General features: G+C 36.1%; 2 protein-coding genes across 2 annotated transcripts in view; both read left to right on the top strand.

Annotated features, from left to right (window-relative positions):
• The window catches only part of LOC149798318 (uncharacterized), a 173305-nt gene that overhangs the window by 110422 nt on the left and 35199 nt on the right, over window positions 1-27684 (top strand). The gene's annotated exons all lie outside the window — the stretch shown is intronic.
• LOC149798319 (uncharacterized) lies at window positions 1307-3344 on the top strand. The gene has a single exon (XM_089963457.1). The coding sequence runs from the start codon at window positions 1577-1579 to the stop codon at window positions 2522-2524; it is 948 nt and encodes a 315-aa protein (XP_089819583.1). The 5' UTR covers window positions 1307-1576; the 3' UTR covers window positions 2525-3344.

Genomic DNA, 27684 nt, shown 5'->3' with positions numbered 1-27684 from the left:
GATTCCTGCTCTCGCCATAAGCGCACTGAAGAGCCTAGGCCTGACAGTCACTTCAGGTTGGAAGAATTCATCTCTTCGTTAAATTACAAGACTAACTCTGAACAAAAATATAAACTAAGACCTGCCCGGGGGCTGGGGAAATCATGATCTCTAAGAAAACTTACAATTAACAACATTCAGACATAAATGACCACATACACTATCATGCTTCATAGACCAATAGAATTCCTAAAATAAACTTCATTGCTTTAGAGTACGGGTCAAAACAAGACCAGTCACTAAAATTAATGACAAAATTTCTCTCGGAGATAGATAGTAGATGCAAGGGATATAAAACAATCTCTACTGATGGCTTCAATCCAGAAAACAGGACGCAGTGCGGCAGCGGTAGTGATCCCGAGTGAGAGCATCACGGTCTAGGCGTGACTACCAGATACGAGCTCCATTTTTTTATAGTAACCGTAACGGCTATAAATCAAACAATTAAATGGATACAAAACTCCCAATCAGGGAGTGATTGTTCGGGGGGTAATTGTCATGTGAAGTGTGCAATATTTGCAAAACAATTGTTACCCTCACCCCCTCGTAAAAGAGAGTGATATTTTCGTCTTAATCTTTGGCTATATTTAGGTTGTCGTACATCACCACATATCAATTTCGACATATAATTTATCAAGAAATCGATTGGAGAATTTATGAGAATTTTTTAGTTGCCCCTGTGTAAAATGTGCAATATAAACAAAATATCGTTGTTTACTTTCTTCCTTCAGCTTCGCCTACTAGTAAATATATTTGTAGAAATAATTATAAGATCGAATCGGTGGGTAAGCTTGAACACAAGATAACGACTGCTGTAGTTCAAATCAAAGTATTTGAAAAGTTCACATTGTGTCACTAACAAACAGAATATTAAAAGAATAAATGTGCCGGTGTTAGGCTAACTAGATCTCTCCAAATGAGGCTGTTTGTTTTCATCACGTGACAATATGGCGTCGGCATTCAGCTGACGAATGTAGTTCTGGTCTATTTTTAGAATATTTTTCCTCTCTCATTTTGGTGGTAATAGAAGAGTTATATTTCTGCATATTTGGTAGGGATTTAAAGGTAATTGTTTATTCTTGAGAATATGAGCTCAGGGTGTGGTTTCCCGTGTGTATTTCGGCGACAGTGCACAGTTAGTACTAAGGCCTTGGTGATGACCCGGAAGTGAAATCTGTGTTCTGTTTACATGCTGCTCTGTTGACAGTCTAGCCTCTCTAAAAAAAAAAAAAAACAAACAAAAAAAAAAAAAACCGTTTGTATTGATTGTCACACAGTGGAAAGGAAGGTCAGCATTGAGAAACAAATGTACAGGACATATACTAAAATTAATTGTGGTATATGTCCATATAGGACACACGGTGTTAATTGTATGGAAAAATGGGAACCGGGTAGTGTGCACTGAAAATGCCCGGATGTGAAACAAGTGCCCGGATTCCCGATCCAACCTATTGCACAGTGCAAGGCAGAGAGTATACGAAGCAGGGAATCAGATAAGTCCTGTTTTGGTCCTTTCCTCCGGAGACAGCATACGAGAATGAATATTACAGAAAAACCATTTAAATGTGAAGTATGTGATAAAAGCTTTAAACAGAGGAGGTCGCTAAAGATACACACGAGGATACATACTGGAGAACAGCCATTTAAATGTGAATTTTGTCATAAAATGTTTACTAACAGCGCAACTCTGAAGGTGCACATGATGATACATACTGGAGAAAAGCCATTCAGATGTGAATATTGTGAAAAGAGATTTAGACAGAGTCAACGTTTGAAGATGCACATAAGGATACATACTGGAGAAAAACCATTTAAATGTGAAGTATGTGATAAATTGTTTAATCAGAATGGACATCTGAAGAATCACATGAGGGTACATACAGGAGAAAAACTAGTAAAGTGTGAAGTATATGATAAAAACTTTACGGAGAGTCAGTCTTTGACGGTGCACGTTATAAAACCATTCAAGTGCGAAGTATGTTATAGAAGATTTAGAAAGAGCGAAAGTTTGAAAGCGCACATGAGGATACATACTGGAGAAAAACCATTTAAATGTGAAATATGTGGTAAATGGTTTGGACGACGCGAATGTCTTAAGATACACATGCGGATGCATACGAATGAAAAAGCATACAAATGTGAAGTTTGTGATGAACTGTTTCGTCTGAATGGAAATATGAAGAAGCACATGCGTATACATACTGGGGAAAAACCATTTAAATGTGGATTTTGTGATAGGAGGTTTAGACAGAGTGGCTGTTTGCAGATCCACATGAGAATACATACTGGAGAAAAACCATTTAAATGTGAAGTGTGTGATAAAAGGTTTAGTCACAATGGAAATCTGAAGAATCACATGAGGGTACATACAGGAGAAAAACCATTTAAGTGTGAAGTTTGTAATAAAAGCTTTACAGAGAGGCGGTCTTTGAAGGTGCACATACTCACACATACTGGTGACAAGCCATACAAGTTTGCAATGTAATGTTTCGAAAGACAGGGCAACTGATGCACATGGCAATACATTCAGAAAAAAATTAATTGTGCAAGTGGACAGATTAGGAACATAAAGAGACTGGATTTAAAACATTTAAATGTGAAGTATTCAGTCTAATGTTCACTTTCAGGCAGAATTTGAAGTAGCATATGATGGCAAAATATTAGTTATATAATGTGGTAACATACTTTCGTTACTGCTGACAAGTGATGCAACAATACAGTATTTCACCGGCAAGAATGAAAATGAGACAAATCTAGATCAGGTGAAAATGTATAGAATAAGGGATTTGTTAAACAAATATTTCATTTTTGTTTCAAGGTCAGTCTGTTGGAATTCTTTACATTTGTATAGGGATTAGAGAGAAATTATTTATTTCAATATTCATTAGAATTCCTAAGTGTTTGTAACATATTATTTTGGAACTATTGTAAACTCATTCAGAGACATTTTGGATTGCATCTTTTTGGTACATAAGGACATTCAAGGCTGTTGCAATTCATTTGGAACATTGTATATTTTTAGACTTAGACTTGTGATAGGATATTTACATAATTACAGACCTATAGGCATACAGTATTTTCATGTGCACACAGCGAATGGTATACAAATGATGCAACTACAGTATGTGGATAAATAGATTTCGTGTTGACTTAACGATTTAAAAGTTTTATTGAGGTGGATTATTATACCGGGGTTTATCTAAATAAATTTCTCTTAGATCTTGATAATGTTTACAAATTCAAAATGCATTATATTCATCTTGTACAAATGCCAAATTACTGTGATAAAAATTATACAAATGACATGAAGTAGTAACTCTGTCATTTCTTCAGTCTCTCTACAGAGTTTAAGTTAAACATCGCAAAAAATCTTTACAGGCATAAATAGGTAATCCAATGGAAAGATACTTCCCAACATTTATTAAGTAGTTTTAATTTTGATTATGCATACATTTTGTTTCAACTAGTGTAATCCTTTGCTCTTTGGATACATACTGTTATAAATGCATTAACATTTCTGACATCTTGTAATATCCATACAAAGCCAAAACAATAGCTAAATATTAAATATCCTATGTGATGCCCAAGTAATACATCTAGGATTTTACAACTAGGAGTCCAGGACTCCATTGTTGGTAAAAATAGGAGTCCCAGCAGCAAATGTTGCAGTCCCCTCCCAGAAAACTATGCAGATTAGAAGAACTATTGATTGCCATTGAGTTTAATTGCTACATTCTTTATAACACAGGCATAGCTCTTATGTGTCCATCAGAGTGAGACTGAATTTTGTCAATCCAAGAAAGATCTTATTTCCAGCACTAAGCTAGGCATCACACACTTTTCTTACACTTGGCTACTGTACCATCTGACCTTTCAGTTCTAGCAACTTTAGCTCTCTTCTGAATCTCATTACAATCTTTGTCAGTTTGCCCTGTAACTCCAAAATACTGTCCAAATTTGTGAATGGTATTTTGTCTAAGTCTCAACGTGTCTTGGTTCCGAGGTCACGTGCACTGCTTATGCCACTACACTCAGAAATGAACACAATTATGAAAGCTAAAATTGTTTTTATGTACTCTCATAAATGACCACATGCACATCTCTGTGTCTTTCTGCCTCTGAATTCAATCACTGTAAATATCAGCACATTTTCCCACCCTGCCACCAGTCAAAGTCTTTGAACTTGCTGCCCAGTTATTGCATCATGTTCTTTTGATGTACTCTTATAATGACAGCATTACGTCAAGGGGTCTTTCAGCCACTGAATTATGTCATTGTAAATATCAGCACAGCTAACTGATCAGTACATTTTCTGACTAAGCAGGTGGCTGAAGCAGGACTGGCAAATCTTTGAATTTTTCTGCCCACCTATTACATGTGTACAGAGGACTCCTGTCTGAGTGATTTTCTGCATCCCAGATATAAAATTGGCATCCAGATACGTGTGATTAAGCATTTCCGAGACCTGAAATACATCTTTATCATATCATGATTTAAATAGTTTGTAGCATTTTGCAGGGTATCTGCTCCTATCCATATGTGACAATTTACACCAAACAACACCTGTAGTAATATGTAATCAATAGTTACTATTTAAAGCAAGTTTTGACAGATAAGGAACACATATTTATATTTTAACTGAACAGTTAATTGTAATTGTAACATTTGTATGTATCGGGGAGGAAGTGAGCCTCAGGCAGTTTGTCAGATTGAAGGGTCTAAACAATGGGTTTTCAAAGATTGTTTTGATGCATGTTGCCAATTATATGGTGATTAAGTGTTAATTGCTAAAAATACAACTTGTAAGATTTCTAAGACAGGTGTGTTTTTGGAAATGAAAAGCACTCATCTCTAATGATAGATAACTAGGAAGATTTCTTTGAGTGTTATTGGTGTTAGGAAGATGTTTCACCCACAAGTGGCATTTACATGTTGTGTTAACGATAATTACAGGAGATTCAATACATACTGCATGGCAAACAAATCAATTATTTAAAAAAATGTTCTCAAAATTCTGATTCTCCATGCTTCAGTTCATGTCACTGCTTTGAAGGTTATTGCATGGTAGTTGTTAAGTAAATCAGAAATCATTACAGTCTTGCTGTAACTCTTTCTCTGTCTCTCGTGCACACACACTTTTCTCTCATTACCAGTTGAAACAGCTCCTAAATAAATTTATGAATTGACCGTTTACCTGAAATTGTGAAACACACGACTGACTTTTTGACAGGACAGTTGGTATAATTTGACATGAAAACAAATGTTCACACTTTAAGCAACTGATGGATTGATCACAGTTGGCTTTTGTTTGCAACCTTTGATGACTAAAGTTTACCGGCCATAGTCGAACATTTTTTTTTACATCAGATTTGCATTACATGATTAAAAGTAGTTATACTCGCACAAAAAGAATACAAAAAAGTTATCAAGTGTAAAGAAGAAATAATTTAGTTATTCAAAAAAGAAGTATACAACAATGTTACTTCCCATTAGCTAAGATTTCCCACCTATAGAGGACACCAACCGGAAATGATTTACATTTATCCCCACAAGATGAAATACATGCTTCTTGTAGTTGAAAAATAAAACACTATAAATTATGGACAGGGAACATTTAGATAAAACTAATTTACTGTTCAGTCTTATATCGATGTGTGTACACAACGCACTAGATTGTGTTGCTTTCAAAACTGTTCTATTGTTTCAATTTATTTTCAAAATTCCTGTTAATACATGTAAAAAGGAATCAATGCTGGCTTCCCCATGTCAGCCAACTTTGTAAAAAAAAAAAAAATGGCACACTTAAAAGAATCCAGAGGAACCAAAGTTGGCTTCCTTATGTCGGCCAACTTCATAAAAAAATCAGCACCCTTAAAAGTATCCGAAGTCAGTTTCTGGGGTTGGCTTGCTTTATAATAAAATAACCATTGTATTTGATATCCTGTTGGTAAGTTTAAGCAATGAGTTTATTTCTTGCTGCCAGTTGTGTTTATTCATCACCCGGGTTTCTATTTGTTTGCCATGAGCAATCATAATTGATATAAATGTTCATTTATGGTTGTAGGGTAAATAATATGCACATTAATAACTGGCTGTAATAATACTTTTGTAACCCATGCTAACGAAAAGATTATCATTTGCACTCACAGTGAATGTATTTTCAAATAATGGTTTTTATTTGTGAAATACTGTCGTATAATTAACCTTGATACAATACAATCTTTGTCATTTTGCACCTCATAACGTATCATGCATGAATGACAGGTGCCTTCAAGCAATCAGGTGATGTTCTTGTCATTTGCTATTTTGTTATCTGACATAAGCAATACACATTACAGTAAAGATGCAAACGTGGGTCAGCATCTGCAACATATATGGAGTTCGTGGATATATTATTTTCTGTAATAAATTTTGCATGATGAAAAAAGAATAAATAAGGTATAACAATACAAGGTTAGTTTCTTTTATTTTATTTTCAAATAAGTTTTTTGTTTATCTATTTTATTGTACTGTGCAGTGGGGGGGGGGCGCAATTCAGTATGAAATTATTTCATTTCTTAAGTCTTTGGACATATACCTTCATGAAAAAAAGTTTCACCAAAAGTTCTGGGACTGGAATAAAATTATTTTATCATGGTGTATATATATATATATATATATATATATATATATATATATATATATATATATATATAACTTAGGTGCTATAGGACCTGACCATGTGGACAGTTTGAATATTCTGCAAATGATTATTCAGCCATTTTTATGGGTTCTGAAATTGCATTATAGTTTTTCATATAAGGGATGTTTACCTGAGAATTAGTTATTCCAATCTTAAACACCAATCTTTGTGGAGTCGTTTAAGTATGCTTAGTTGAGAGGATTTGAGATATTTATTTAAATTATTCATTGGATTTGCAAGGTGCTCATAAACTTTGGATTAAAAATCTGAGTTGGAATTACTGTGAATTCATTTAAAAACTTTTTGAATTATATCATTTTGATACATCAACACTGTTAGCAAATCAAAATATTCTGGACTATTGATACATCAACACAATACGATTTGGCTTCAGAACACTACTGGAACTCATTTTGGATACTAGATTCTTTTGGACTTCCAAAAGAACTTTCAGTCATATTTATAATATTTCTTAACATACTTTTTTTTTTCATTTATCGTCTTGTATTCTAGGTGAATAAATTATTTGTTCAATTTTATAAATCTTGTTAGTCTTCACTCTTTTCTTTTACTTAGTTTGAGACCATATAGTCATAACAACACATATCGGTATAATAAAACTCACGATATTCTATGTAACTTGGTAAAGCTACAAAAAAACATCAAAACAGTTACAATATATCGAAATGCCAAGGTGTGGATAGGCCTCCGCACTTGCCGCCGCACTCGATAAACTTCAGAGACCTTAAGCACATAATTATCTGCTTGATATGCCAAGGTGTGGATAGGGTTATCGGAACCTTGGCTAGCAAAGAAACCAAAAACTGTACGACAAAAAAATTCGTTTTATTAGGTGATCTGCCCGTTTTTGGATAATAGACACAGCGCTGCAGACTGTCCTCATAAAGTTCCACCCTGCCCGTATTTGGACAATATACACAATTTGTTTTAATAATCAAATAGGGAGAAGACAACAACAGTGAATAATGAGCATACAGAGTATCTCCCGTATAAGTCATCGTTAATCTCACCAGCTTGTATGTTCTGTCTACTTGCTTTGTCATCATTACTACCTTAAGATTGCTGCTTCATTCAGATCTACATCAACAATAAACTTAAAAGATCAATGATCCATGTATGACAAAGGTGGAGTTACACGTAATTCTGGAGCCATCATGAAAGAAATCACATGCCATACAAAATGTTGTTTTTGTTGATGAAAATTGAAGAATTTAAGACGGAAAACTGGCATTATACACACAAACATTATTATAAAGTCCGCATCCTGGACTACATTTACTGCTGAAATGCACCCTATTGTGATCAAACATATAGGATATCTACAATTTGTCAAGTAGATTTTACGAAATATTTTACGAGAGAAGTGTAAAAATTGTATTGTCATGATTAATTATTCCCCTTTACAAGTTAAAAATTTCAGCATATCATCATATGTCCAAAACAAATTTCGTTAGGAACGAGACAAACATTGCTCGTTGTCTAGTTATGGATGTTATATAAGGTGGAACTTTATGTATAGGTATCAGCAAACATTTGAATTTCTCTAAAATCATTGTGAAGAAAACCCACAATCTATTAACGATTTCAGCTATCTTACATGGACAACGATGCGAAAATGCCACAGATAGACCGTTTTTAGTTTGAAAACTACGTTATGGAAGCTATTTTCTTAAATGTCACGGCTTATCGCAAACTATTTGAACATGGTTTCAGCAAAATCCGATAAAAATAATGTTAATGAAGGAATAATTTTACTTCATAAGTAGTGAAATGTAGTCCATAAACATTGTGTTCTTAATTTAACACGGCATAAGGGTACAATAGACCTATAATTTATGCAGTTTTAATATATACTTCAAAGCAGAAGTCCTATATTACTGATGCTGCAGGTGAAATTGCAATATTTGCAACATTTTATTCATCGCATATAGAAAAGATTCATAAAGTATACATTTTATTGTACACAACAATATTAATACTTACCATAACTTTCATTTAAAAGTTAATCTGTGACTATATATTGTCAAATGTTCTGTACAAAGGAAAATTATTAGCGACACGATAAAGCCTTAGTTGGACCATTTTTCTTGCATTGGGTGATATCAACTCAAAAAGCATAGATTTTCTTTTTCGTGTATGTGTTATAAAGGTAATAGCCAAAAATTCGTCGATTTGTATGGGTTGTCTCCATTCTCTGCAAGATTGATTTACAGCTGCATTACCAAATCGAGAAAAAGAAGTTCAATTTAGCGACAGCGACACTTCATTTTTTTTTTTTATACACACCATTCTTCAAAGTGCCTATTTTGTGAAAATAATAACTGTATTCGTATGAAAATGAGGACATTTTTCTTTTTCTTATGACATTTCATCTGCAGATTGATACTGTTGGGGTGGAGTAATCAGAACGCAAAACATCTTGAAGCAATTAGGAATTATTGATTGTTTACTTTTTAAGATTTTCCTTATTCATTTTTGTTATTTCAAAAGTAAGCTACTGTGTGACCGTTGCAAGCTTTCAGACTAGCTCGGTATCAGACTATGTATCTAAATTTCGTTTCTCACTCATTTTTGTTTTGCAATCAACGACGGAAAATAATGAATCAATAGAAAACGTGTCGCACATCTTCTTTCCCTTCACCCTTAACTCAAATAGACGTGTCCTATATATCATGCCGAAAGCTTAAATCACGTACCGGTTGACTAAATAAGGTCACCTGCTTGATTATGGGTTACAATAACGTAAGCATAATCACAAGACCAACCTTTTTTTTATACATATCGTTCGAAGCCAAAAACACGGTCGCTGTATTGAAACCATTATGTCGTTCAGGAATGTTGTAATCATGTATGGCTCTACCTATTTATATAATTGATGACATACTAAAATAAATAAATGAAATCACACCCATAAGCCATTTTTTTAATACATTATGTGAAAACTTGTAATTACTTTGTAACAGGCGAAAAAATTGCATGTCCAAAAAAGATGTGCACAGTGCTACTAACGATGTGAACCATATATACTTCAATGAGGACAACGAGATTTTGCAAATAAATATTTAACAGAAAGCACACAAATCATCGTTAGAAAAGCAGGCGCCATTTGACAGAGTAGCAATGTGTACGAGAGCAGCGATCTGAAAGAGTGATAATAACATGCGAATGAGCGTCATTTCTTTCGTCTTTGAGAAGAAAGCAAGGCGACATTACGATTGTACAAAAGTGCATTTAATGCGACCCTTGCAGACATTTCATTGTATCATGCTTCTATTCATCACTGATGTGGCAATATCAATTGAAGCTAATGTGGGTATGTGAGAAAGTTTGCCAGTAGCTTCTCGTGGGTCTGTGGCTCTTTCTGGGGTTTTCTCGGGTTCTTCCTCCACCATTAATACTGGCCGCCATGTATAGCCTATAGTGTGCTGAAAAATGTCGTTAAACTCTACAACAACAACAACCACTTGAAGCCCTCCACACTTCGTATTTCCTGGAAATAAATGGAATGAAACTAAACGAAGTTTTTGAAATTGCTCCTACTGGATTTGTTGGTGAGATGTCAAATAGTGGTCGGTCAAACTCGACCTTATTTCTGAATTAAACCACCAAGCATAGTGATAATAGCTGATGGAAGTAACTCACAGTATAATTGACATAACACACATTGTACTTAAAACTCGTTGTCAAGGGAGAGAAAAATAATGCAATTATTGTTGTCTTGTCAACCCATAAAAGCCATGTCACCCAGCCTCTGGTTATTGGTAGTTGTTGACACTTGAAATACATGTACAACAGAGAATGTATATCTCTTGTATAGATTTTTCTCTTAATATTTCTGAAATGTTTTTGTCATGTAATTTTAGCACATCATGATGGGATGATAATTAATGGTATAAGTTCATTTATCGTGAAAGATTTATTGGAGGGTACTCTCAGATCCATAGAGAGCCTTCTTTACAGATGTGTCACTACTGGCGATGATGAACATCATCATGCACAATTTATTGGCGGGAGTAGTAGACTATAATGAGGTCTTTCTGCCAGACCCCTATTTTGTATTAGGAATAACGTAATATTACCACCTCCCAGTAACCACCCCATGTTAATACAAACAAAAACGAAAACAACTTTGTTGAGGCAACATCGTTTATTTCATTATTGATTACCTCTCAAGGAACTACCATTAAATCATTATGGTCGTCATACAAAATAGGGTTTGGCTGAAAAACGCTCATTATAGTCTACTACTGCGGGTTTTATGTAAACTCGAATGTGATTTATATGTATATTTCACACATAACTGAACTGCTAGCTGTTTGTGCCTTGCACCCTACTGTTCCTAACATCCATATAAACTTCCAATTCCCTATTAATAACACGTTGGGATTTATAAGTCTGTTAAAATGAGTGCGCTATTAATAACACGCTGCGATTTTACAAAAAAAAAAAAAAAGAAACGTAAAAACAAACAAACAAACAACACAACGATATTTGTATAAGATAGTCTCGCATCAATTTACATTATTCGCGAGCGTCTGATATCACAATGGCGGATCTAGACTATTTTTTACACAACCACCTGTCGAGATATTTTCAAAATTTCAGCTTTGCTATTATGTAGCATTCATCGTCATGAAGAAACAATTACAGATTAACCTTACCACTAATGAGAGAGCAAGTTTCTAACATTCTGACGAAATTTCCATGTGAGACTGAATTTATCGAAAGAACACTTTTTTTAATTCATCATTCACGGTGACCTCTGTGCATTTGTCTTGTGATATTGGATCATAAAGATTTTTAGCAGCATTAGAAGGTGAGTCTGTGACCCAGGTAAGCTTACTAAAATAATCCGAATTTTCTGTACGAACCAGAGACAACTTTATCTTATTTCTGTTTTTGAAATACGTGCTGTACTTTTCATTGTCAAGCATAATCGTTATATTCCTACCTCGGAAAAGAATTATATTCGGCTGTACCATTGTATCTTCCACTGTAATATCTTCCATTATTTTCATATTTCACACAAAATTTTACTATCCTTATTTTCACACAAAAATTTTACCATCCTTTTAAAAAAATTTAAATCGCTAGCAATTTCAAACAAACTTTTTGTATTTCGCAACTCTGTTCGGTACCATATCTACGAGTAAATCGTCTTTGACTAGCAGTTCCTGTTTTATATTTAACATTATAAACTTCTCAGCACATAGATAAGCTCGAAGTTGATTAAGAACTTTATTATAAATCGATATTGCTATTTTACAAGACATGTTTTTGTTCTCGTGTTTTGGCCCAATCATTTTAATAACCACCGATAACACAATACCTATGGCGGGTGCTATTAACAATAACGGATTTAATATCCCCCCACTGGAATAATTCCGGGGTTGTTAGTATCATAGGAATATAATTCAGCATGCTTAATATTTTACTATAAAATTTTCTGTCTGACACAGTAAAGTTTTTTTCTGGTAATATTTATAGTAATTCACCAGCTCATCCCTATCATTGTCTGACATATCATGATGAAATATCATTGAAGTCTATTATTTCTTTTTTCGTCATTATGAAACTGTTTTTTGTAATTATGTCAATCGTCATAGTAAATGTATTTTCAGCAGAAACCATATCGATCAGAGCACTAAATGTTTTATTGACAGGATCGGCAAGAAACTCTGTACTTATCATAACTTCGGATGAGGTATCATCAGATCTTATATCTGTTAAAACTGAGGTTGAAAACGGAGGGTTAAAATGTGGTATCTCTGTAATATCATTGACTCTATCACGAAAAAATATCTTCTTTTCGTCGATATAACTAACGACATATGATTACTGACCCAATTTAAAAGTTTTAAGTACTAGATGCTGCCTGAGAATAGCATATGTTGTTGCAACACTCAAAAGACCGAGAATAACAGCTTATCATATAATTATGGCGTGTAGGTTTAGGTATCCAGGAGTCAGCTTTTTGATATTTCTGTATTTGCTTCTGTCAGTAACTTTCCAGCTTCTTTTGCGTAGTTTTTCATTGCAATTATATTGGAACTATTTCATAACCTTCATCAATTCCAGGTTTCACAGTTATTATATCGTCAAGCTCTTGATTAAATATATCTCGTTCGAAATCATCATATAACTCAATCCTATTCTCAATATCTGATACTGCGTATAGTACAGCATTTATTTGATATACATTATACTTTTCTATATAGCCGGTGAGAGAGTCTAGCAAGACTAGATATACTGTTGTTAGCAGGTTAGTGTCAAGGCTATGAAATAGCGTCTTTTTATCATAATAGTCCATACCAAGTACACGAAATACTATACGTTTAGCAAACGTGTCTTTGAGCTTACGATTTTTAAGAAACTTGTGTTTCCTTGTTTCAGCTAGTTTCTCAAACTCGTCGTGAATCTTCTTCGGTTCTTACAACCATGAAATTTTGTTTTTACAAGGTTAGATTTATCAATCGTCAAAACTTTTTCATTATTTGCTCAAGCAGTGTATTTATCAAATATGTTTTAACCTCTAACTGCCGTTCCTCACAGTATTACAAAAAATTTAAGAGCAGGCTCGAGATAGTGAATTATATGTGGCTGCTTTTCTGGAAACGATCAATAAATTAATAAGAGAAGCTTCATATCAAACAGATGTTACCGAATTAGAAGATTTGCAGCAGACGAATAAATTAAGGATCGATGATGTCAAAGAAATGAGTGCCGATGAGGTAGATAATTACATCTGAAAACTATTAATTATTGTACAAAAAATTAAATGGTTTTAATAAGATCAGATAATTTACTAATTGCAATGAAGCAAAAAAAATATTTTAATGTGCACCGAGAAGTTATCATTGCTTATTTTTACATCACTGTACTTGATAACATAAAATACACAAAAAGGTTTCAATTACAAAACAATGTTATTAGACACCTCAGCTAAAAGAATTGATGAAGAAAAAATAAAAAGGTCATGGTCTGAAGATCTTTAACTCGACCGCTGAAATAGTTGACCGACTGATGTTATTAATAGCATCAAAGCTGGAACTACGAGCACAGAAATTGACATTGAAATTGTCGAAATGTTGCATAATCTCAGATCAAACGGTTTTCTATCATCGGACGAATATTATATTTAACATAACAATCTTACCACGGCGAATTAATTCACGGCGATTGATTCACTTATCGCAAATAACAAACTGCCAGAAGTTCAGTTTTATCTATCAAATAAAATAGGAATGTTATCAACTACATTACTGCTTGACTCATCACAGACTACGAAAGACAGTGCAACCTTTTTTGCTATTAATAATCCACCAATAGAACTTTACAACGATAAACAATACGAAATAGGACTAGTTTCAGATACTGCTTGGCACGCTTTGGTATATATCAGAACGAACTTAAATGACGATTTCACATTTCAATCAATTCAGCCAGCTGGCCGGATTTTTACTTCTGTCAAGATACGGCAAGGTGCTTATAATGTGACAGATATAAATAAAGCAATAGAGTCATTAATTACAACTAAAGTTGAATCTGCATCAGATAAGTTTGGGCTCATTCTAACGTATAATACATTGCGTGCCAGAATTACTTTGAAAAACAGTTTTTGAAAAAAAGAATTCAGCACCACAAATAGCATTGGAACGTTGGTAGTATTTTCTAGAAAACAATACGGTTCTTATATTGCCTTTCCCCTGGAGGAATTACAGTTAGCATAACCCTTGAGCTCTCTAGTATCCAAGACACTAGACAACACAATGTGTTTAAATACTGTTTTAATTCGTAGACGAGAACTCTCTTGAAATTAGGGTAAAAAGCTGTAATAAATGGAAATACAACCATTACAAAATATGAAATTGCTACATCAACATTTAATTAAAGAAACGTATCTGTAGTACTGAAATAATCAACATGTATCTAAAGTAAAAGCTTCCTTATGTCTTTCCATCCTTTTAAATTCACTAATGAAATAATGTCCATTATGTGCTTCCATACTTTGAAATTCACTATCAGGTACATTTCCGTTAATATTTCTACCGTGGCTTAACAAAGATTGTTACTAAGAGGGCTTAAATGATGACACAAAAGGAATGTCTATGATGAATCTGACACAAATAAAGGGTATCATATGCACTCACAAGCCACGTGGCATTGCGTATTGTTAACTATCCCTATGTCGGAACTGATTGTCATTTTCAATTAACATCCATATCGGAAATTAAATATACGAGTCATTAACCATAATTCACAAATTTACTCACACTGTGGTGGGCTTCAGATTCAACGAAAAGAGCCGTGAAGGCACTTTCACATTCCTGCCTGGACGTATTACAAACGAAAATAGGAAACTGATATTTATGAAGAAGAATTAAAAAGGGGAGACAAATCTAAAGGACTACTGTGGCTGTTCCAACGGTAACAGCACAGTTCTGAATCGCAAAGAACTTCAATTTCATACGTAGTAAATTCAGTTTCAATAAACTGTTCCATTGTGAGCGGTCGTATACGGCAAGTGGTAGTAAAGGTCAAACTATCACCAGTTTTTCTCTGATGTACCCCATGGACCGGTAATGCAAGTAAATCCAAGACAAATAATATACTATTCTGTTAATGTTGAAAATCGAATATCTTCTCTCACGATCACACTGACTGATCAATCCGGCTGGCATCTAAATATTAATAACGAAATTGTAACATATCTGCACTTGAGGTCAGTTAACTAATCACAGTGAGCTCCCTGGTCACAATTAATTTTGTCGGACAATTTTGTATAACGAAATGAAACAACGAAACTTTTATCACAGAAATATCGTAGGAGGTTTCTTTCGTAATATATTCTCTACAATAATTTAAAACTTACCTGGAATAGCAAAAACATAGCACCTATCGCGTTAGACGCATCTAAAGCTTTTGCCACGGGAGCTTTTTCTACAGCAGGTTCAGCTTTTGTACAGAAGACTGCTGATAAAATTGAGGGTAGACAAAATAGTTCACACATCGCAAGCGATAGCGATATAAAACAAGCAATTTCTGAAATATGACCAACTTCAGAAACTGCTAAGGCGCTGATAAAAACGACCAACAAAGTAGACCTACTCAACCAGATAATGTGGCGTTCTAATTTTCGTCTAATAATAACAGATAAAGAATGTCTATCAAAAATTACATTGACCTGACCGAGGGAATACCAACAGGCGACTCAACAACAGAATCTGGTTATGTTGAATATCTGGATGAAAATTGAAATGAACATAACAAAACAGGGATACGAACTTATAATACAAGGGAAGAGGGAGTGGGGGTTTTTTTTTTTTGCCGCATAAAGCCGTACTTGAAGTACGAGGTAGTGTAAGAACAGCAGCTGGTGGAGATGAACCTGCTGGTACACAAGTGATACTTGTTAATAACGGTTGGAGTTTGTTTGGAAGCGCTAGATACCATCTAGCTAATCAAAAAGCAGAAGATATTTCAATGCACTTGCCAGTGGCAAGTGCATGAACTGTTCTTAATATAGTTTCGTTCAGCGGCGATTACTCGAGATCTGTTACAACAAATATGTTGTGGTTAAGATATACCGAAACTGGAGATGTTATTTCAAAAGAAGTTAATTCTCTGAATGAAATTGCAGCTGGCGCTCATGTTCCTGCTGATATAGATTTAGTGAGAACCTTTCTTATCACAAACGCTTTATCTCTTGGAATTACTGTACAGCAGATTGTAATTTTCTTGGAATAACTGAATCAGCTGCTGATGCTACCGGAGCTGCAATGTTAGCCATAATTAATAGTATAGTAAATATAACAAATAGTAGAAATAGAGAGTGTAACGAAGGTTACGCTAAACGACGAGTGTTTACAACCATTTCACATCAGATCACATTGATGCATCCGCTTACCACAATATTCGGAATTTGTAGAGACTATAATATGATATCTAGTGGAATAAGACACACACACACACACACACACACACACACACATATATATATATATATATATATATATATATATATATATATATATATATATATATATATATATATATATATATATATATATATATATACTTGACCGAGCTGATCAAAACGATTGTCTGATGCGAGCTGGTGGTGATGATGCTCAGTTTGTAATTTCACGATTGGCATCGTGGATGCCACGTGTCGTTCCGTCGAGCGATAAATCAATAGAGCTTGAGACGATGTTAACAGCATTCACAAAAGGATACATTTTATGCAAAATACAGTTTATCAAACCGCAATACCGAATTTGATTACTAACACATGGAAAATAACAAATGCACCGATTCAACAATTACCAAGGCATATATTTATTGTGTTTTAAAGAATTAATAGCCGTGGAAGTCGGCTTCAAAACAATTCTGTACTTGATAGTCCAGTTGTCATAAGAATATTTGTCAGAATAAATTTTAAACAGTATCCACAAAGAGCGATCGAATGTAATTTTGCAGCAAATGCTGAAGTACTAGCTGACAGAGACGTATATCGATCCGACATGTACCTAATGAAAGGCATGCAATAATATCAAGATGCTGAGAGTGGATCTCAAGTTTCAATCGAACAATTTACAGAGCTTTATCCGATATTTCACTTTGACGTCAGTAAGCACAGCGACCGAGCTACTGGGTGAAATTCTGCCAATGAAGTCACGTGGTCACTTGGACAGGCTCCACTTGCTCCAGATAATGTGTATTTCGCTTAAGGTCTAATTGTATCGGACATATTCTATCAAGGGCAGTATGACTGTGCAGGTTTGAATGTGGGTGGTAGTATAACCTTATCAAACAAGCACGCGGTGGGAATGTACTGATTTCATGATCAAGAAACACTACCAGGTTTTCTTCTCTTGGTTTACAAGTTTCTCAGAAAAGCAAGCAGAATGTATTGAACCCCTAACAAGCGGCGGAATTACTGCAATACAAACTGTATCCATGGAAAATAAATGCAGAATGAAATATATTGTGCATGAAGTGAATTTATCGCCGGGACAAGTTAAAAAAAATAATAACACAAGCTGTTATTAAAAGACTGTCTGTTTCGCTTAAGATACACTTCAGAACCCCGGGTATAGCCGTTTTGCCTGAAAATCTAATGCTAACACAGCGGCAAATCAATAAAATAGGACTGGAAAACCCTTTTATGTTAAATTTATCAGCAGCACAAGTTACTGCAATGTCTGTTAGGGATTTCTGGGACATGTATTGGCAGCGATTGCTAAAACGATGCTACCCAAATTACTGGCAGTACTGGGCATCCTGGGGATGGCTGCTGCCTCGGGAGCCGTATCCGGTATTACGAAAAACGCCGTGTTTGATGATGGTATCAAACAGCTAGTGTAATTCCAGTCTTTTGGACCGGGCGCAAAGCATTTTGCTTTCATTTAACGATTATAAATTTTTCAAAATGCCGAAAACACGAAGGTTCACAAACGTAAAACAGCGACAAAAAAAAAAACCAACGTAAAACAACTAAAAATGAAGAATCTGAAAGCTATCCAAGGTGGATTCATAGGGCCGTTGCTAGCAGGAGTTGTGGGAAGTCTACTTTCCAATCTGCTGCGTAGAGGACGTGGGAGAGGATTAATACTACCCGGTACCAGGAGGTACATCTCTCTGCGATCCATGGGTTGAGAAATTTTGAGATCTTAGATAAATTGAAAGATATCAGCGTATTTCAAGGTGTATTTCTAAAGATGAGTTATCACTTCAAACTGGAGGGAGACGCTGTGTAATAAATATCTAAAATTTTAACGATGAATCTGGTATGCATTGGGTAGATCTTTATAAAAACAACTATTTTCATTCGTTTGGGCTACCTCCGAGTAATATTATCAAACAGTGCGTGCTAGAGTCCCAAAAGTACAGAAAAAATCAATTATTCGACTGGTCAGCTACATCGAGTAGGAATTGCAGCTTGTGGATATTACTGCGTGACTTTATCAAACAAATGTCCTAAATCAAAAATGTTCTGAAATTTATATTCCAATTCACATCTAAACCAAGCCTAGAAAACGACAAAATTGCAATTTTATCTAACAAGCAAATATAAAACTGACCTTATTCGACGATTAAATTATAACAAAATTGCAAGGTCATTTTGCAAGCAAAGTGTGTACACGTGAAGCTGACCACGATCTTTGTCTCGAGCAAGATAAAGTAGTAACGTATTGCCAGTGTTGTGATCAACGGGCTGTAATCGTATCCAGATTAGATATTCACAAGTTAATTGGTAAATTATTGAAACCTAAACATGGATGGACCCTGCCACGCCACAAGTATACAGGTCCATGGAATCCACTCGACAAACAATTTGATCAAAATGACAATTCTAACCCCGGAGAGGAGCCGTCCAATCAAGTCGACGCAATCGCACAAAAATATACCGACGACAACGAAGGGATAAAACGATTACTGAGTAGGTGTTTTACTGTTCCATATGTGGTCGCTCAGTTTGCCCTGAATACAAATTCATGGAAACCAACAACGTCAAAGGAATTTCTTGATGATATTCAGCGATTGTGTGTCGAGTATAGGCATGGAGGGCTGTGGGATACCAAATATGATTTCAACGAAATTATCTCCGTTGATATGGTTGTATGTTGCCCTTGAAGTTTTCTTGGGATGGGTGAGTGTGCACCGTATTTTATAGGATTTGGGCATCCTACCCATGAGATGACTTGGGTATCGATAAATGGACCCCTACCCGATTTCGACTTGACAGGATTTGCATTCGTTGAGTCATTTGAATTTGCTAAAGTGATTCATCCTGTTCTTGTGTCTTGGTTTTGCCGACATTTTAATAAACTTAATCAGGCGATAAATTCCAACGATTACTGTGCAAAAAAATTAACTTGGCTGGATTCCAATAATAATATTACGATATATGCTTAATGTGGCGATATTGTTATCGCTGACAGTGAGTGAGGCAATAATTTCGTATCGGCCACAAAAACAGGTTTGGATGCCTGAACTATGCGACAACTGCGATACGTCAATTGCAAAGGATTTGGGCAGAAAAATCATTGGTAAATTTGCACAAGGAGCCTCATCGCATCATCGACGAAGCTGTATACGATTAATTATCAACGAGGCTGAACTTGATTTTATAATCAAATACACAACGAGCAGGGACCGAGTGATCTAAAGCTCGCACCGTTACGGATCACTGCCATCTCACCTCTGTCTGCGTGGGGTCAAGCCTCGGGCTCGGCTAATGTGGATATGTGTGAAAGCTTGCCGGTAGCTTCTCTTAGGTCGGTAGTTATTTCCTGAGTTTTCCCGGTTCTTCCTCCACCATTAATACTGGCCGCCATGCATAGCCTATATTGTGCTGAAAAAGGGCGTTAAACCCCATAACAAGAACTCAACGAGCAAAGGCACGCTTGCGTTCACAGATTGTGTATTTTTGAACGATGGAACTAAACTGGGTACTATTGTGTGTTATTCTGATGGGAATTCACCGAAATATACTCATTTAAGATCTTCGATACTAGCATATGTTTCCATAGATCTGATATCAATGATGCGCATATTTCCTGATACAGCGGTCAAGTCGCCAATGATTCATTTTATATCGATAAAACAAATACTGGATTGTTAAATGAATGTTATATAAGGGCAAGAGATGCTGCCGGGGTACTAGAGACTTGGGATATTTGGCGAGTCAAGAATGATATGATACTTGATTATTCGGAATCTGGAGATTATAAGTCGCTACCCGAATATTACAGGAATGCAAAGTTGTCACAATCGCCCACAACGCAACATGGACATGACCCTGATGCTAGGCATAAAATTGTTTATCTTAATGGGCCAGGTGGTTCCGATAAAACGACACGCGGAATAAATCTGTTTCACAACAATGATATGGTGGTGTTGACTCCAACTCACGGGCTCGCCAGAGAAACGAAACAACGAGGGGTTAGGTCACATACTTAAACCAGTTTCTTTCGATGGAAGGGAGACGCGTGGACCCCAGAATGAATGGGCGACAATAATAATAATAATAATAATGATAATAATAATAATAATGATGAGGACTTTGTATAGCACCTAATCTTTAGACAACACCTATAACATTATAAAAAACATATATAATGATATGTTTACAAAAAATCAAGCCCCATGAAGTTAGAAAATATAAAAAACATGCTGAAAATATTTAAGGTAGGAAACATTAATGTGTCTTCAAGTTTGTTCTTGCAGTCGAAATAAGTTTTAAGAGCACTGTTGAATAAGATCGCTGTGTCTTTGTGTCTAAGTCCAGTGGGCAATCATTCCGAAATATATTCCAAAGATTATTATCTGGAATGAGATTTGCACTGTATCGGTGGACGTGTTAAAAATGTTTTTGCAATGGCTGTTGACGAAAAATACAGCCATAGTTATGTGCGGCGATCACGGCCACCCCCACCCCCTTTGTCGGCGAATCACCACTTTGCTGATTAAAATAATCTGTCGATTATTATGAGGAAAGACTCGATGACCACGGACAATCGATGAGTCGTTGAAAGAATTTAAAACGTTAATGTGAATATAGCCGGATAGCGTCCAATGTTCGGTAATGCGTAAAGTAATTCCAGAAACAACAAACGATGATTTTTGGAAGTTCCGTCATCCTAGTGACCTGATAGTTGCATCACGGAAATGTGTTCGTGATTCACTTCAAGAGGTATTATTTCTGCTTCATCGAGAGAAACATCCAGGTCTACGTGTCCCATTGTGCTATCACCCAGCAGATATACACGGAAAGAAAATGTTGATCTATCGATTCCTGGAACAAATGAGAAACAAAACCTTGTACTGAATGTTATTATTGTCGTCCATGTGGATGTAGTCGAAAAAGCACTCGCTGCTGAAGCATCGTGCTGGACCCTAAGATATGCTATAGCTATTCATTCATCACAGGGATTAACTATTTCTGATACTACTATTGGATTATCGATGACCTTATTGAATGATCAAATATAGTTTATCTAGCAGTATCAAGAGATACACGGAAAAAATTATTGATGTATCGATTCCTGAAGAAAAATATGAGAGAAAAAACTTGTACTAAATTATATTGTTGTCGTCGATGTGGATGTGGTTGAGAAAGCACTTGCGTCTGCAGCATCTTGCTGTACCCTAGGTTATGCTATAACTATTCATTCATCCTAGGGATTAACTATTTTTGATACTACCATATGGATTATCGATGACAGTATCGAGTGGTCCAATTTAGTTTATTTAGTTAGATCAATAGTGAAGAAAATATCTCAACTACGGAGGGTTATCCCTGAATTTATTCAGGATAACTGCCCTATTGTGGACAAGGATCGAACTCAGGGCAATGAAGATGATACAATAATAAGGAAAATATTAGCTGGGTATCAACAAAGTGACAAAAAGAAAAAAGCTTGAGTTTGGTCATGATGTGTCGACGATCATGACACTACGACAACAACAAAATAGCCACTGTGCGAGCCGTAATTCAGTAATGTTATGTCATCAATATTCGAATAATAATCCAAAACAATTAACCGTGGATAGAATTAATAGTAGTCGAAGCCATACACGTGAAAATATGATGATGACCTGTCTAGAGTGTAATTGACATCAGTGCGCTAGCTCGTGTAGGTGGGGGCAGTGAGCTTCACTTTCGGGATGGTGTTGGTAATTGAGTATCGTCAGCAATTACTTGTAATTGTTCACGGACAAATCCACGATGAGGAGCAGTTGCACCTAATCTGTAAATTGCGAGTCTACCCGTGGATTTTACCACGCTGAAAGTTTAATGTGCGTTTACACTCCAGACTGGGTCAGTCGCTTTTTTTGTTATCCCCTCCTTCAAGCTCACCTGGTTCATATAAATATATGACAGTCACATTACCTAGTAATGGTTGTTTTGAGAAAGACCCATGTCGTTGTACTTGAATACGTTTTATAGTGACTGTATTGATGGTTTCATAGAAATGTATCGCGTGATTTCATCATTTAATGCGGCTATCACACTTGGTAGTCTTATAACCCATTCACAAGATTTTGTGTTTGGGGAAATTTCTTGAAGCGTATTGATATCCAAATAATCGCTCAGCAATTGTCCTAATAAATCGTTCAACGATTGCTTGATCTCAATGAATTGCGACATGTCCTCGTCTAATTTTGACGTTATTGTGTTTCATGATTGATATTACTACACCAAGAAATTCTTTGCCAAAATCAACCTGTAGTAACTGTGGCCATTGCAAGGTCCATCGTCGATAAATTCGTTCAAACACAGATGTAACTTCTGTTGCTGTTCTAGCTAATAAAGGATCTGCTTCTTTGTATCCACTTGCAACCTCAACTACAGTTAATGCATATTTATATGTATGCGCGCGACTTCTGCCAGTTTTAATAGTATCATGGGGTAAAACAAAATATCGGCCTGATCAGCATCATTGTGGGTACTGACATGAAAATGTCCATATCTAATTTGTTTAGGGGGTGGTAAACAATTTGCCATATTGCCTGTAGTCATAACCAATCTGCAGCTGAAGCACGTGTAAACTTTGCAGCGTCAGCAAGTTTACTAATAGCATCGCAACCTCTCCAATAGGAAATTGGGCTGTAATAAATTGACTCCATTATTATAATAATTATCAGCCGATTAGTTACCCAGCCCCTAAGACTAATTTGCTGTCATCGCAGATCTTACCAGCAAATTAGCTAGTGATTCTCGCAGATGTTTAATTTTTTTGCCGACTTTAGCGCGTGTATCAACTTCAGGTTTGCGATATGTCGTTGCTGTAAATCTGGACCTTTATACGCGACATCATGAACATGACACACCTGATCGATCACATTCACTTGAGACTCTACTGGTTTCGGTTGATCTCGCTCATCAAGTTGGATATCAAGTCGGGTTATATGGCCACGATGTTTATAGCCAGGAAGATGTTTTCGCCAGGATACTTAGCCCATGGAGTCCCTGGTAATTTTCCAAGTGAAGCAGCGATATCACCGCCTCACTTCTCACGAGACGAAATAAACTTGTATTTTTGGTGCCAGATTTCACGCAATCCTCTGTAAGTACATGTCTTGTATTCCTTGTCGCTATTATTGCTAATTCACTGGTACCAGTAACTCCCTTGCACCGAACACAATATAAATGTATACTATTCGATATATTTGTTATTAATATGGATGTCACTGATTTCTCGGCGACACAAGAAATAGAACCCGTCAAGCACTACCCAGTATTGCCAACTTCTATTCGAGCAATTATTACAGGGCCATCTGGGTAAAGAAAGACTAAATTATTACTCATCATGATAATGAGATGTCTTAACTGGGATAAATACTATTTAGTGGCGCCATCCGTAGATGATCAGCGATGCTACATTGTGTGGAGGGATTTAAATGATAATGGGAAGGAGATTGCAGCTGGCAATCGGTTGGGGATGATATTATTGACTGTATTACTGATATCGATGATGGTCTGTCGGTCGATGTTGTCGATGGGATATCGACAATCTCGTAATATACGATGACGTGACATTAGACAAAGAAACAAAACCAGCTCGTATATGTTCTCGAGGAAGAAAAAAAAAGCACGGATGTGATTTATGTTACTCACCTATATACTCAAGTACATAACGTCATCAGGAATAAGTACAACGTTTTGGTTGTATTTAATCGGATTGATACACACTCTCGACGAAATATTCATCACACCTGGTGTTACTGCAACATGGATATAATCAAATTTAAAACTTTTTTCTCCTACGATCAAGCGACGTCACATAGATTTGTTACGATAAATTAACATGTCCCCAGATCTAGGTATCTAATTGGTCTCGATAAAATTTTTGTCTGAGACAGAAACTCTCACTTTATTTAAACTCGCACACACACACACACACACACACACTCACTTGCCGTCGTTACAACAACACAGCCAAAAAATCACTTTAAGGCCGCAGGAGTTGAGTTTTTGAACCCCCCACCCCCACCCCCCGCTTGACACACATAACAGCAAAACAAACTAACGTAAAACTAGCTCTCATGGTCGGTCGGTCGGTATACGAATGAACGCACTCGGAAAGAAAAATTTACTTATATCTGTAAACAATGCCAGAGCCGCGGCGACTATTGTTAGTGTTACAGGGGACCGCTCGGTTTATTGGACTTGATTTCACTATCATTTGGATGATTTGCCCCCCCCCCCCCCCCCCAGCAGCAGAGAGGGCGGACCTGACGGGAAGATTGTATGGAGTCCAATAAACAAACAGTCTATAGAAATGTATAGATCCAGTAGAGTAGCACAATAACGGACAAAGTAGCGTTGCAGCAGTGATTTTACAATATAAATATAAAAACGAGGCCGTAGGGTCCGCTCTCATTGCTGCTAGAGGTCGACACATATAAATATAAAACTGAACATATATTTAAAACAAACTTAAGATTACTGCTCGTGTGAAAGGTCAGAGCCTTGGTCAGAAGAAGACGGACGGGACCATTCGGGTGCCTTGCTTTATAAGGCTTCTGTGGTGTCATGGAACAGTAGATAGTTGCACAAAAGAAACTGGACGCAAGCGCGTGCATACTAACGAGTCGTGCGTGCCAAAAGGCGATATACGACCATAATCCAAAGAAAATAAAAATTTATCATTAGTATATTTTTATTCGTTTTGTTAAAGAAAAACACTTCATCTTACTAATGAAAGAAAGAATGCACATACTAGAATATGTTCGAAAGTTGCCTGGATACAGTTCATTTATAAAATGATATGGAATCAAAAAGTGGAGATAGCATTTTTAAGGCTTAATTGTACTCTGCATAGTTAGGGTATTGATGCAGTATATGTGAACAACCCCCACTGTTACCACCAAGTCCAATACGCCGTTTTCACGATGTCTTTCACTGTTAGAAATTGTATAATTTCTCAATAAAAAATACTGAACTATTTCACTTTATGAAAAGCTGATTAAGCTGTGTTGAAAATATTGCACTGTTACACTGCAATGCAAGATAAATGGTTTTACGTTATTTTATTTGATTTGTATGCAGAACAAGGCTATCATCTGGGTTTGTATTTCCTTTGATGCAGTTATGAACTACTCAACGTACCTGGGAATAATGAGAAAAACATATTTGAAACAATTCTAAATGTCACGTTTCAATCTAAGAGGAAGCTTATCCAATATTTCATCAGAATATGTTGTCAGTTGAAACGTCACTACGATCACTGGAACTTTGTTGCGCAAGTCATACTATTCCAATGAACAGCAACGGCTTTAGGAAATGCGGGGCCTGATTTGGATCATTTTGGCAGGGTCCTTTGGATTTAGGCGTGGGGCCCTCTGTGGGCACGGCATTTGCAAATAAATTTATTTAACAAGTTTTATATGATATTGAGCTTTAATGTTTCTTCCATCGCTTTCAAATTACTTTCTCATTAGATACATGTTTTTAAATTACAAACGACCTAAGGCCGGCCCTGCCATTGAAAACATCATTATTTAAGTATCACAGTATATCCCTCATAATACATATGTGGGCCGAAATGATCCAGCCGAATTACATCGGGCGAATCTACTCGGGCGGAACTGGTTTTAGAGCGAATTGACTATAAATCAACTGGTAAATAGCGTTCGCTGACATATTCGGATTTCCTGCTTAGTTTTATCACAGGAGTCTGACATTTTATCAATAAAGTACGAAAAAATCTCTTACAACATGAAGTCACCTTATCATCCATTCAAAAGACAGTAACGTACCAACGCATAACTCTCAGATGACTAACGCGGAAGTAGCCCATCCAGTAGGAATTGTTGTTGTTGTGGGGTTTAACGCCATTTTTCAGCACACGATAGGCTATGCATGGCGGCCAGTATTAATGGTGGAGGAAGAACCCAGGAAAACCCCTGAAAGAACCACCGACCCACGAGAAGCTACTGGCAAGCTTTCTCACATACCCACATTAGCCGAATCATAGACTCGAACCTACGCAGACAGAGGTGAGATGGCAGTGATCCGTAACGGAGAGCGCTTTAGACTACTCGGCCACTCGGGGCCCCCCATCCAGTAGGAAAGGAGAAAAGCTAATACTTTATATTACTGATTAACAGCTGATAATGATGGTGATGTGTGTGTGTGTGTGTGTGTGTGTGTGTGTGTGAGAGAGAGAGAGAGAGAGAGACAGACAGACAGGTAACACAAAATACTAAATTATCAGGATTAGTGTGTATCCAATGCGAGGACATTCTGAACGCTATCAGCAACTGTCTGTATGGATGTGCAGAGTGAGAGCACTTTTTTTTTTACAACGTTTTGAAAATAGTATTAATATAATACTGTAAATAACATTTTCATGATGCATTCATTATTCTGAGCAAATTCAACTAATCGATTGATTCCGCATTATTAAATTTCCCTAGTATTAAAAGATAACACAGATTCCGCGCCGTGTTCGGTTCGATTATTAGACCCAAACGCATATTTAGTGCAGGGTAGAAACTGGTAGACTGAACTACTTCCGTCTGATGGATTCTGCTAGAAAGCGTTTGTGACCGTAATAGTGAATATATTAATTATTTATAATTATTTAAAATTAAAAAATTATGGACTAATTAAAGCCAGAAAAAATCACTTGATATCTCTCAAAAATTAAATATAAAATGGATTACCCCCCCCAAAAAAAACGACAACAACAACAAACAAACAAACATATAAATGTAATATGCCGTTAAACACTAATACATTTGCATGTGTTCATATACCAAATACCAAACAGGGAGTAGGGGTAAGAAAGGGGCCTTGGTATAGCGCTCATTACGAGCGCTAAAGCAAACGCGGGCTAAGACCTCGTTCCCACCCTGATCTCCTTGGAGGTGGCTAATATATCGTTAAACACTTATTAGTTTGCATGTGTTTATATATAAATATCAAA

Source organism: Sinohyriopsis cumingii, chromosome 6 (assembly GCF_028554795.1).
Source record: "Sinohyriopsis cumingii isolate HCF-2022 chromosome 6, ASM2855479v2, whole genome shotgun sequence".
Taxonomy (NCBI): Eukaryota; Metazoa; Mollusca; class Bivalvia; order Unionida; family Unionidae; genus Sinohyriopsis; species Sinohyriopsis cumingii.
Note: the sequence above shows the minus strand (reverse complement) of the source record. Positions and strands in the feature narration are given on the sequence as shown.

Excerpts from the sequence above, each read along its gene's own strand:
- LOC149798319 (XM_089963457.1), top strand. The coding sequence starts at position 1,577 with ATGAATATTACAGAAAAACCATTTAAATGTGAAGTATGTGATAAAAGC.